We start from the raw sequence: 12,912 nt of genomic DNA, 5'->3' as shown, positions 1-12,912 counted from the left end.
TTCCAGTCACTGGAAACTGCCCCTCACCGCCATTTTGTCTTGGGCCACAGGAGTGACTGAGGTATCTGCCTAACCCAGGGGTAGGCAAAGTTGGCTCTTCTATGACTTGTGGACTTCAACTCCCAGAATTCCTGAACCAATCATGCTACCTCAGGAATTCTGGGAGTTGAAGTCCACATGTCATAGAAGAGCAAACTTTGCCTACTTTCTGCAGCATTTGTGAAGTCCTCCACAGACACCTTACAAAAGAAGGTTAGCATATTTCTGAAAAAAGTACTGAATCTGTGCCTAGAAAACAGAACTTGTGCTGTTTCAAAAGATAGTGCTAGGAGTATGCTGCAAGGAGAATTGATTAAAACCAGGAAAGATATATATGTTCTGTCAGCTATATGTTGCTGGTTTTGTTTCCACTGAGTGCATTATAGATTTTCCACTGCTTCTGTCAACCATGGGTTCTCCACAGTTGTACTTTTGACTGGTTTTATCACAATGGGAGGGGATGGTGCTATTTCGTTCTAGACTACTGGACATACCTCCAGTGCTGTCATTCTGTTACAATATTTGCAGCACTTGCCCAACAGAAACACAAGTTATGTAAAAATACTTGATCTTTTTTTAAAGACATATAAGCTGCTCTAGCAGACATAGAAAAAAACCACTCTCTTAACTCAATTCAGTATTCCTCTCTAACACACTTAATAAATTCAGGTTGCCCTATTGCAGTAAAATATATTCGAGAGATCAATCTACTTGGAGAGATTTGATTTTTTCAGATCTCCAGATATTAAGAGCTGCAATCAATTTTTTTCAAAGGCGATGGTGTTGTTGGCTTTTTAAAAATAAAGCTGTTGCAGATAGTACGTCTTTTAATTATGTTATTTGTTTGACTTCTTGCGATAAGGTCCTGCTGGCCACGGGAATCTGTTTTGCTTCCTCTCTGAATACCCACTATAATGTACAGATCGTTGGGCACCTTCCAGCAGGGTAAGTTCCTTCCCTGTCTCCATTTCCCCCATTTTGCACCCTGGCTAAAGGCAAGGGCACTGCCAATCTATTGGCATGGCATCAAAATGGCAATTTCCTGTCTTAGTCCAATGCTCTGGATCAGACCATTTAGTGGTCAGCTTGGCCCTAGAAATGATGGGGAGGGGCAATTAATAATCTCTTTCCCAGCATACAATGATCCAATGGTCCTCCACCCTGGCCACTAGTATGTCTGAATGATGATTGTGTGTTCTTTTATTGGATTAATTAATTTTATTGCTACTATTTATGTACTACGTACAGTATTTAAAAAAATATTTACTATGTTTTATTGTTGTAAGCCGCCCTTAGTCCATGAGGAGAATGTTGGCCTACAAATTTTAATAATACAGTAGTACCTCTAGATACGAGTATTCCAAGTTACGAGAAGAGATGGGAGCAAAATTTCTGTTCGACACCTGAGCTCAAATTCGGGATACGAGCCGAGCGTCCACTAGGTGGCGCAAGAATTCCATTTTTTCCAGTTATCTCAGCGCGAAAAGCCAAATCTAAATGCATTCATTCGAGATACGAATTGATCGACATACGAGGTCGGCTCTGGCACGAATTAAACTCGTATGTCGAGGTACCACTGTAATAGTAATAATAATAATAATAATAATAATAATAATAATAATAATAATAACAACAACAACAATAACAACAACAACAATAACAATAACAACAACAACCCATTCCACCATTCTTTCATGCAGGTTCCCACAGCCCCAGCTCCCAGCTCTGCATCTGCTGCCCCAAGTGTTGGGTGACACGGTGGCCCTCGCTTTCGTGGCCTACGCCATCTCAGTGTCCCTGGCCATGATCTACGCTGAGAAGTACCACTATGTCATTGATCCCAACCAGGTGTGTGCCCATCCTGGGAGCCTGGATCTCCTCAAAAAGGGAGAAATTGAGACTTCCGGTCAAGGAGTCTGCCTAGCTGCCCGTCCCTTTATGCTTGTCAACCTGTTTTAACTCCTTGTCTCCTGAAGCAGAGGTGGGTTCCTCTGACACACCAGGATGGTAGTCCCGTAGTAGCCTGTGGGTTGTGTAATTTGTGCGCGACAATTCCAGTGCTGTCTTTTCTGGTCTGTGAGCAGCGCCAATTTTTTTTTTTACTAATTTCAGTTATTTTCTGCTGTTGCCCATGCACAGAAGCAAAATCTCGCAAGTGGACATGCACACACTTGCAATTTTTGGTGATTTTTTTGCTTCTGCACATGCACAGAAGCAAAATCTTGTGAGAGGACACACGCGTGAATGCGTGAAACATTGCAATGCATACACACTGCATGGTATGGACAAAAGAGGAACTGGCTATTGTTCTGAAGGATCTGATTTTCCCAAAACCCTTCTTCCTTTTATGTTTAAATTGACAGCCACCTTGAATGGGCTTCTGATTCTGACTTGAAGTTTCAGATTGATATATCAATGACAGACAGAATAGGAGCTACCCAATTCTTGGTTCTTTTTCATTGGGCTTCAAGTAGTTGAAAATTGTCTCATAAAGCCTGTGTGAGGCCAACATTCCCATTCTTAAACCTTTTTCATTGTGCTCTTACTCTGCAAATGGAAGCTTTCATTTCAGAATCTGAACTTTAGGGCTGAATTTTGCTGTAGATGTCCCTGTAGCTGGGTTCTGCACTACCCTTTATTTTTTAAAAAAATTTCCAGCCATGTTTCAGGTCCTGTTGAAGGCAAAACAATGGATATTTCTGCCATCTTCATTACTGAAGATGGTGGGGCTTTCCAAGCTGTATATTGAATGTTCCTCAAGTTGGAGACATTTTCCCTAAGGTGCATTTTGCTCACATTCACTTTAATAGGCTTTTTGCTAAGTGTTAGAGCAGGCATTTCAAAGCCAAATCTCAGAGTAGTCAAAGCCAACTCGGATTTTAACTCTCAAATAGCTTTTTTATTTATTTTATTTTATTTATTCATTTGTCCAATACACAAATACATAGGAAGAAAGATAGACATGTGATAATATAAATGAGGGTGAGAGTGAACTTAGAGGAGAGGATATATGAAAGGAAGAGAATATATAAGATAGGTGGAAGAGAGGAAAGACAATTGGACAGGGGACGAAAGGCACATCAGTGCACTTATGTACACCCCTTACCGGCCTCTTAGGAACCTGGAGAGGTTGAGGAACACAGGAAACTATCTGTGATTCTTAGTGTGATCTTCATGAATTTCCAGCATTTGGAGAATTTCTTGGAAAGAGAGAAATTAGATAATAAATCCAATTGAAACTGTGCTCTGTGTCATAGAACAACCAGAGACCAACCTGCTTTTGTTCTCTGTTATCCCACAGGAACTGCTGGCTCATGGTGTTTCAAATCTAGTCTCTTCCTTGTTCACCTGTTTCCCCAGTTCAGCCACTCTGGCTACAACTAACATTTTGGAGAGTACTGGTGGACATACACAGGTACTTGCAGAATGTCTTATTTGGTACATTTTTTTTTGCTGCTTAAATACATCAGAAACAAACAACAGATGGCTTGAGATGTAAAATATACATAGAAACATAGAAACATAGAAGTCTGACGGCAGAAAAAGACCTCATGGTCCATCTAGTCTGCCCTTATACTATTTTCTGTATTTTATCTTAGGATGGATATATATTTATCCCAGGCATATTTAAATTCAGTTACTGTGGATTTATCTACCACGTCTGCTGCACAAAAAAATAAAGGGAACACTTAAACAACACAATATAACTCCAAGTAAATCAAACTTCTGTGAAATCATACTGTCCACTTAGGAAGCAACACTGATTGACAGTCAATTTAACATGTTGTCAGCACATTCAACTTTGTACAGAACAAAGTATTCAATGAGAATATTTCATTCATTCAGATCTAGGATGTGTTCTTTGAGTCTTCCCTTCATTTTTTTGAGCAGTGTATATGTTCAAAGCACTGAGTACCTTTGCAAAAGCATAAAAGGTGTTTGGTTTTGTTGTGGATGTGGCAGTAACAGTGGCTGGCCAACATTTTTCCCCCTTCAAAACATGCATCAAGGTCACTAACTTGGAGGAGACATTTCAGATACAAGACTTTTCTAATTATATGTTTTCCAACCAGGAAACAAAAATAGGAAATCTGATTCTTGGTTGGGTTGTGGCCATGGGTGGGTTCTACTTACCTTCCCTACTGGTTCGCATTGCATTGGAAGTGCATGTTTTGCACGCGCATGGCAGCTTCAATCACACATATGCTGTCTGTTTATTTTTTAAAAAAATGTAAAGCAAAATAAATATTTGCATTGGTTTAAGGACTGCTCTACAAATTTCTCTGAAACAAGAGGAGATGGAGAGCTAGGAGAGCCTTGGATTTGCGGCTTCCTTCAATATTTTGGTCCAATCTATACCTTACTACTTTCTCCTCCTGCTTAATGTTGAAGTTTACAATAGGGGAAAAGTGATATTAGTGTTTGGGAAAGAGAAAGAATTTGAACTAGACTTCTCTATCCAAAGTGCTTTCGTGCCAGTGTTAGAGGGAGAAATCTGTCCCATGCTTTCTGGAGATGGTATTTAGTATGCTATGCCAAAGGACTGCCTTGTATTAGCATAATGGTGAATAAAGACCTGTTTATCTATTTGCTACCACTACCTCTTGGGTACTATGGCTCCCCAATACACCTATTGTCTTTCTGTTAGTCTGCCATGACTTAATCAGCCTTTCTTACCCACAGCTTTCCGGACTCTTCACCAGTGCCATTGTCCTGATTGTGTTAATATGGATTGGACCGCTCTTTCATTATTTACCAAAGGTGAGCTAGATGCAGGAATGGATGAGTGAAACCCAAAGAATGATGGGGATTTTTTTTATTACTCCTCAAACGAAAATAGCATATGCACATCTATTATAAGTGTCTGCTGTATGTATAATTTGGATAACTTTCATAAATGATCATGGATTGAGGCTGCTAGGTTTCTTTAATAGGTATTTTATTTATTGGGTTACTTTTACTTAACCTTAACCAATGGTTGGCAATGGTAACTGCTAGCGAAGTTTCTCAAGAGGGCCATTGTGCCTTTAACAAGAAACTTCCTCCTTCTGATCTTGGCTTTGCCTTGCTACCTTTTCAATACTCTGGAATTTCTAATCAGCTGTTCCTTGATTGTCCTTCAGTCAATCAGTTTTTGGGTGTGGGTAGGTCCTAAGGACTAATTTCCTTTCGGTAATGGTTTTCTTTGAGAAATAGCACTGTTTCAGAATTTTTTTAAAAAAGAAGACAGAAAAACATCATTTTCAGGAAATGGGAATAAACTATTTTAGATACATTCAATGGAAATTCAATAATGTTGCATCTTCACTGAACAAAAAAGAGTTACATGAAACTAAAGCTGTGAGAAAGAAATTATTGAAGTAAAAATACAGTACATATTTGGAAGGGGCAGATGTGGAATGAGGTTGTTTTATTTTGAAAAATATACTAGAATTTAAAAGCACAGGCATGAGATTTGTTACCACCATTTAAATTTTGCATCCAATTGTAGAAAAATAGTGTTTTAATAATGCTAAAATGGCACAGTATAGAAGCCCATTCTACAGATACTAGTAGGATTGTTGTGGATATGGAAGCTCTTAAAATCTAGTCTGGCACAAATCTCACCAGGCTCAAGGTTGACTCAGCCTTCCATCCTTCCAAAGTCGGTAAAATGAGGACCCAGATTGTTGGGGGCAATATGCTTACTGTCTGTAAACTGCTTAGAGCGGGCTGTAAAGCATTGTGAAGCAGTATATAAATCTAAAAGCTAAATGCAAGGAGCAGTTTTTGTCAGGTAATCAAGTGGAGAGATGAGATTTGAACAGGAGAAGAAAGGTCCCTCCTGCTAGCCAATCTTAATAATAATAATAATAACAATAACAATAATAATAATAATATATTAGATTTGTATGCCGCCCCTCTCCGAAGACTCGGGGCAGCTCACAACAACGACAAAAACAATATTATAATGGCACAAATCTAATATTAAAAAAACTAAAAACCCTATCATAATTAAAAACCAAACAGCACATACACATATCTTGATCTGTTTTAAAAAGACAAGGTCTCTTTATGTGATTCCTGGTTTCTTTTTTTTTTTGTTTTAGGCTGTCCTAGCTTGTATCAATGTCACCAGCCTTCGACAGATGTTTCTGCAGTTCCAGGACCTACCTGAGCTGTGGCGGATCAGCCACGTGGACTTTGTAAGTGGCAATATAGCATCTGGGAATCTCCTAATTCTGACATTAGCTATTAAATTTAAGCTTTATTCTGTAGATGTTCCTTCTCCTAGAAGTGTTGACAGGAGTGCCCAGAATATGCATTTGGAATCTATTATTGCTTTTGTTGTTCAATTACATCTGTTATTCTGCCATTCACTTAACTTATGAAGACTGAAGGCCCTTCCTAATTTAAAGGTGTGATAGGATGGAATGGAATAATCTCCACTAGCCTGTTTGGAACTTTCTGAGCTGGTTCTGAATTGGGTGGCTCTATTACTGTCTTTTCAAATCTCTTACAGGCTGTGTGGATGGTCACGTGGCTTTCTGTAGTTATGCTCAGTGTGGACTTTGGCCTGGCCGTGGGGGTTGTGTTCTCCATGATGACCGTTGTGTGCCGCACACAGAGGTAACTTCATAGTAGCTGTCCCTTCCTTTGCTACTTTCTATTGCTGAATGCTGGATGAAAGCCCAGCTGCTGGGTTCCAAGGCCAAAAAGATCATTCTTGAAAGAGGATAATTAAAATCAAGGTAGATTTTCCTGCCCCACTTCTTGTTCTCAGCCAAAGGCAAGGGCTAAGTCTTTCTTACACCCATGTAAATATGCAGAGTACCCTCTAAGAATGTATCCTTTTGAAATGCTATTGCTGCCTTATCCCCAGTGGCCATCAAAATATTATCTGCATGCTTCTTGGGGCATAAGCTGTTCTACCCGATGTAACACAACTTTACTGTGAATGCCTTTATTTATTTGTTTATTCATTCATTCATTTTATAGGGCTGAATGCTCTGTGCTGGGCAGAGCAGCCGATACGGAAATCTACAAGCCTGTGAAGTACAATAGCAAGGTAAAAGTGATGGAAATTGTTCTTACTTAACTGGCTGGGAGAAGGTCTCTTTGAACTCTCAACAGGACTTAATTCCTGTGCGGATGTGTGTAGAAGCTGCCTTAATATAGGATCATATTGCTTTAGAACAAGATGAAGTTATTTTATTCTTAATAAAGGTGGAGGGGGACTCTTTGAAGGAGAACAGGTTGTTATAATCTTCTAATTTTAGAAGTTCAGTGATTTTTCAGAAATGTAATTTTATTGCATGATGTTTGTCCACCGTGTTCGAAGAGGACCTTGACATCTAATGGGTTGTGGACTGTACTTGATGTGTACCCAAGTGGCTAGTGAGGCTATACGGGCACAAAATGTTCTGCCACATGTTGGACAGACATATGTGGGCACCATTGTCACAGGATTTGCAGCTCTGGCTATATGGTCCTTGCTTCTCTTCTGCTATGAATATTCTTTTGGCCATATAGATGTCTGGCAGCCTTGGTGGATCAGGAGGTGGTGTCAATATTGAGGGACTTGAAGGAGGCTTTCAACATGTCTTTGTATTGCTTCCTTTGTCTCCTATGCGATCATAAGAACATAAGAAGAGCCATGCTGAATCAGGCCAAAGCCCATCGAGTCCAGCATTCTGTGTCACACAGTGGCCCACCAATTGTCCGTGGGGATCTTGAGCAGAAAGAGGAGGCAAAACTCTCCCTTTCCCTGGACCCCCAACAAATGGTTCTCTGACCTTTAGAGAGGTCGCCATAAAGGAGCTGTTTAGGGATGCGATGTTCTGGCATCCTAGCAACATGGCCTGCCCAGCATATCTGGGATTTCATCAGCAAGATGGGAATTGATGGCAGGCCTGCTCTGAAGAGAAGCTCAGTGATAGGCACCTTATCCTGCCATCGGATCCTCAGAATTCTACCGAGGCAGGTCATATGGAAGTGGTTAAATTGCCTAGTGTGCCTCCTGTATAAAGTCCAAGTCTCACTGGCATACAACAGAGTAGTTAGTACTACTGCTTGGTAGACTTTGAGCTTTGTAGCAAGGCTTATTCCACATAGGTTCATTGCATAGACCACTTAACAAGGGCATTTAATTTTTAAGGAAGAAAGATGCTTCTGCTACAGTGCAGACTCTGAAGTCTAGTCTGTAACAGGGACATGGCAAAGATTTGATGTTATCCATTTAGTTGTGTCCAGTTCTTGGCGATTCTATGGGTCATGTCTCTCAATATTGTCTGCTCTTGCACTGCTTCTTTGAGTTTTTCTATGTCTGGCTAGTGTCAGCTTTGATAGTGTCCCGTCATCACGTTGTTTGGTGACCTGGTTTCTTTTTACCATTAACTCTTCCTAACATAACTGCTTTTTCCAGTCAATTCCCTTGCATAACATAGTCATGATTAATTAATTAATTTGCACAACATGGTTATGATTAATTCCCTCCAATTTGTACCTTTTAGAAATGTTAGGTTCCACAATCTGTTCTGAATTAGTTTGCCATTGGTTCGCATGTGCAGAAGCATCCTGGGCGGGTAGATGGAGCCTCCTGCTACTGGTTCTAAAAACCGTTCCGAACTGGTAGCAACCCACCACTGCTTGGGTCATATCCTCCAGTCCTCTTCATTCATTCCTTTGGGTAGCTCCCTGCTCACAGTTGACTATGGATGATGGGATTTGTAGTTTAAATTATTTGGTAGGTGTCAGATGGGGGAAGTCTGCCCTACATGTTCCCAAACCCAATGAATATATATTCATATTCAACTATGATTCTATGCTTCTATTCCATTTGTTCTGTTTTTACTTCTTAGTGCTTTGAGATCCCGAGTGTGAAGATCTTAAGTTACCAAGCCCCCATCTATTATGGAAACCGCGTTTTTTTTAAAGATATTGTCAGCAAGCTTGTGGGGTTACAGCATGACTGGGAACATCCTGAGGATTCACAGTTTAACAGCAGGATCAAAATGGACATCACTACCGTGGTAAGACTCGGGGTAAAAGATTGAAGCGATGGTGGGGAGACCAAATACTGTGAGTTCAGTTTAGAGCAAATCAAGTTCACCCATAGATGGTGAAGTGCTCATGGAAGTAAAAGCTTGAGGAAGAGACACTATTTTAAACTTTTTCTTTAAACTGAGTACCTGATCCTGGACTTTTGGATGACCTCAAGTCTGATGTTGTTAAACTAAAGTGCTTTTATTTCACCTGCATTCAGATAGATTAGATTAAATTAGATTAGGCTAACTTTACACTTTACACATGAGTAGATGATATTAGATTGAGGTTCAAAACGTTTATTTATTTCTTTTATTGATATCATTTTAAGTTGATGTTAAGAGTTTTCTTTTGTTTCTTTCACATTTCCTTTCTTACACCAGAGCAAGACTGGGTTGGATTATAATTATCATTAAAAAGCAAAAAACCCACCCCGTATTACAATGTCTTCTGTCCCATCTGAGACAACTGGATTGATTCTGGTGCTCAGAACTGGTTGTACACCATCGTTTTGTGTTAGAGACTTTGGCTTGCCACAAGTAGAATAGTACTCTGAATTGGACTCTGATTTATTCCTTGGATGTTATTTGGAGCACTGACACCCCACCCTTTCAACATGCATTATGAAATATATAAAAAGGGAATGGGTTTCGATTACAGAATTGTGGCCACCATCTTTACTCAATTATAAAAGAGTAAATTCTGTACAGTAGCTCTTATATATGTAGAGATTTAAGTGGGGTGTAAGTCAAGATGCTGGCTGTGTTTCATCCTTTGGAGTAAGTCAAATTAAACTAAATTTTGAGGATTGCTTTTCTATGATAACTATGATAACTACATATTCACAAAAAAACCCCCAAAAACCACCACACCTTCAAAAGATCCTTTGTGGAAAACAGTCACATCATATAAAAAACTGACACACACCACTATCCTGCCCATTAGATGTTAAGTAGCATAAGTCAATTCTTTTAGTTTATAAATGAAAATTAATTGTTGGGTTTTCCCCTTTTTGTTTAGGATGGCAGTGTTTGTGTCTTGGAAAAGAAGCTTAGCTCAGGTAATCAAAAGTTAATTCCTTTTTGTTCTTGGGAAGTTTTCTTGTGGAAATATACATGCCATGGCTCCATGGTGGAAAATCTGCTGTAGCCTTTCCTCAGTTCTACAGAGGATACTACATATTTCTTGCTTTTTGACCCTTTACACATGATACCATTTGCTAAGCTGGCCTTCCCTAATTTTGTGTCTCCAGAGTTGTTGAATTTCAATTCCCATCCTGCTGTAGGTTATTGCAATTGAAGCCCACCCCATGTGGAAACACCAAGCTGAACTCTCTTTGTGCTGGTGTGCAGTCATTAGATATGGCTTGTTAGGATGGTTTAGAAAAGAAATGTATTTCATCTTAACTCTTTCCTCTGCTGGTGTAAAGCCACCTGGAGAACAAAGTGCTCCTGGATGAGTGCAGGGTAGCACATGGCAGCCATTAGACTTGAATCTGTGGAGCTGCAATGGTTGAGAGTGGCTGATGTGGGTTCTCTCTTATCTACTTATCCAGGCTTAGATGTACAGGCTGTGATTTTTGACTGCAGTGGAATATCCTTTGTGGATTCATCTGGCGCACGGCTCCTTATACAGGTATCAAAATGCAAATATGTGTCTTTGTGTCTGTGTAGTGGGGTGGGGAATAAGGGCAGAAAAATATTATGGCTGGAGAAATACAAGAGTCAAAATCAGTCTGCGTTGAGACTAAATCAAGATTAAAATTGAGAATAACTCTCCAGATGAACTTTTCTTAACTGGAGCCCAAGGGGTCTACTGCACCTAGAACAGTAGTTGCTGATCTCCAACAATTAAAAGTACAGCTGTATCTTGCCCCTCTTCCCACTTCAATCTTTATATTAATTCCCTGATTGATCATCTGCATAACCCAGAATTTCATCCTCCCAATTTAGTACAATGCAAAAATATCAATACTTCTGTATGCTGATGATGCCGCTACTATTACCCAAACCCCTATTGGACTCAAGAGAGCTATTTCAGCAATATGTTTCACCAACACTCCGCAGTCTGCATTGGTTGCTGATCAATTTCCGGTCACAATTCAAAGTGTTGGTTATGACCTTTAAATCCCTTCATGGCACTGGACCAGAATATCTCCGAGACAGCCTTCTGCCGCACGAATCCCAGCGACCGATTAGGTCCCACAGAGTGGGCCTTCTCCGGGTCCCGTCAACTAAACAATGTCGGTTGGCGGGCCCCAGGGGAAGAGCCTTCTCTGTGGCGGCCCCGACTCTCTGGAATCAACTCCCCCCAGAGATTAGAACTGCCCCTACTCTCCTTCCCTTTCGTAAGCTCCTTAAAACCCACCTTTGTCGTCAGGCACGGGGGAACTGAGACATCTCCCCCGGGCATATACAATTTATGGATGGTATGTTTGTATGTATGTTTGCTTAGTAAATGGGGTTTTTTAAATATTTTAAACTATAATTTAGATTTGTCATGAATTGTTTTATGTTGTTGTGAGCTGCCCCGAGTCTGCGGAGATGGGCGGCATACAAATCTAAATAATAAATCTAAATAATAAATAAATAATAAATAAATTAAAATACCGCAGACAAAATAATCTGATCCTCAATTTCGATAACTCAAAAACCCTAGTTTTTGCTAAAAGAGCTATTCAGTACTCTTAAAGAATAGAAGGACACACTCTAGAACAGGTCAATATATTCAAGTAACTTGGGGTGGTTTTTCCATACAAAAGGTATTTATAGGAGGCACATGTGGAACAGCACCATGCAATCAGGAGTTGTGCACACAACTTCTGTTACATTGGGAGTCTCTCGACATTTGGCTGCTGGACACATCTGGAGTTGTAATTATAAGTTGACAGAAGTTTTGAGAACATGCTGTCAGTACTCCTAAACAATGGCTGTTACATGGCGGGGATGGGGTGGGGAGAGAAGGGGGCTCCCCTATTTTCCAAATGGCAGTCATAGAGAATATAACCAGTTACAAAGACAATATCCTGGGGTGCCTCGTGTCCCAGATTTTAAGTAATTCTGCAGAATGCTCCCTTCTATAGCCATTTCCTTTTCGTCTATTTTTCTGTGCCAGTGAGCAGATTTTCTTAACCGCTCTGAACTGCCCCTGCCCATCATTTTCATCTTCTAAGCAACAACGGCCTTTTTGAAATTGAGATTAATAAATTGGTAGATAAATCCACAGTAACTGAATTTAAACATGCCTGGGATAAACTTATGGTTAGATTTATTGGATTTATATGCCGCCCCTCTCCGCAAACTCGGGGCAGCTCACAACAATAATAAAAAACAGTACAGTACATAATACCAAATCCAATGCCCACCCATCTAGTTACAATTTAAAATTAATAATCTCATAAAAACAGTATATATAAAAAACAGGCACACAGTCAATCAATCAACAAAACAACACGGGCAAGGGGGAGGTGTTTTAGTTCCCCCATGCCTGACGGCAAAGGTGGGTCTTAAGGAGTTTACGAAAGGCAGGGAGGGTGGGGGCAATCCTAATCTCAGGGGGGAGCTGGTTCCAGAGGGTCTGGGCCCCCACAGAGAAGGCTCTTCCCCTGGGTCCCGCCAGACGACATACCCGGAGAAGGGACCCGGAGAAGGCCAACTCTGTGGGACCTAACCGGTCGCTGGGATTCGTGTGGCAGGAGGCGGTCCCGAAGATATTCTGGTCCGGTGCCATGAAGGGCTTTATAGGTCATAACCAACACTTTGAATTGTGACCGGAAACTGATCCATCCTAAGATAAAATACAGAAAATAGTATAAGGGCAGACTAGATGGACCATGAGGTCTTTTTCTGC

General features: G+C 40.4%; 1 protein-coding gene across 4 annotated transcripts in view; it reads left to right on the top strand.

The window, feature by feature from the left end:
- The window catches only part of LOC139161595 (solute carrier family 26 member 10-like), a 39,251-nt gene that overhangs the window by 19,193 nt on the left and 7,146 nt on the right, over positions 1–12,912 (top strand). For all 4 annotated transcript variants that reach the window (XM_070740933.1, XM_070740935.1, XM_070740934.1 and 1 more), the window contains 10 exons: positions 902–984; positions 1,740–1,887; positions 3,341–3,454; positions 4,723–4,800; positions 6,129–6,224; positions 6,542–6,648; positions 7,018–7,087; positions 8,880–9,050; positions 10,084–10,123; positions 10,619–10,698. In XM_070740933.1, the coding sequence (XP_070597034.1) occupies positions 902–984; positions 1,740–1,887; positions 3,341–3,454; positions 4,723–4,800; positions 6,129–6,224; positions 6,542–6,648; positions 7,018–7,087; positions 8,880–9,050; positions 10,084–10,123; positions 10,619–10,698 (987 nt within the window). The remainder of the gene's footprint in view (positions 1–901; positions 985–1,739; positions 1,888–3,340; positions 3,455–4,722; positions 4,801–6,128; positions 6,225–6,541; positions 6,649–7,017; positions 7,088–8,879; positions 9,051–10,083; positions 10,124–10,618; positions 10,699–12,912) is intronic.

This window comes from Erythrolamprus reginae, chromosome 2 (assembly GCF_031021105.1).
Source record: "Erythrolamprus reginae isolate rEryReg1 chromosome 2, rEryReg1.hap1, whole genome shotgun sequence".
Classification (NCBI taxonomy): Eukaryota; Metazoa; Chordata; class Lepidosauria; order Squamata; family Dipsadidae; genus Erythrolamprus; species Erythrolamprus reginae.
This window is presented reverse-complemented; position numbering and strand designations above follow the sequence as displayed.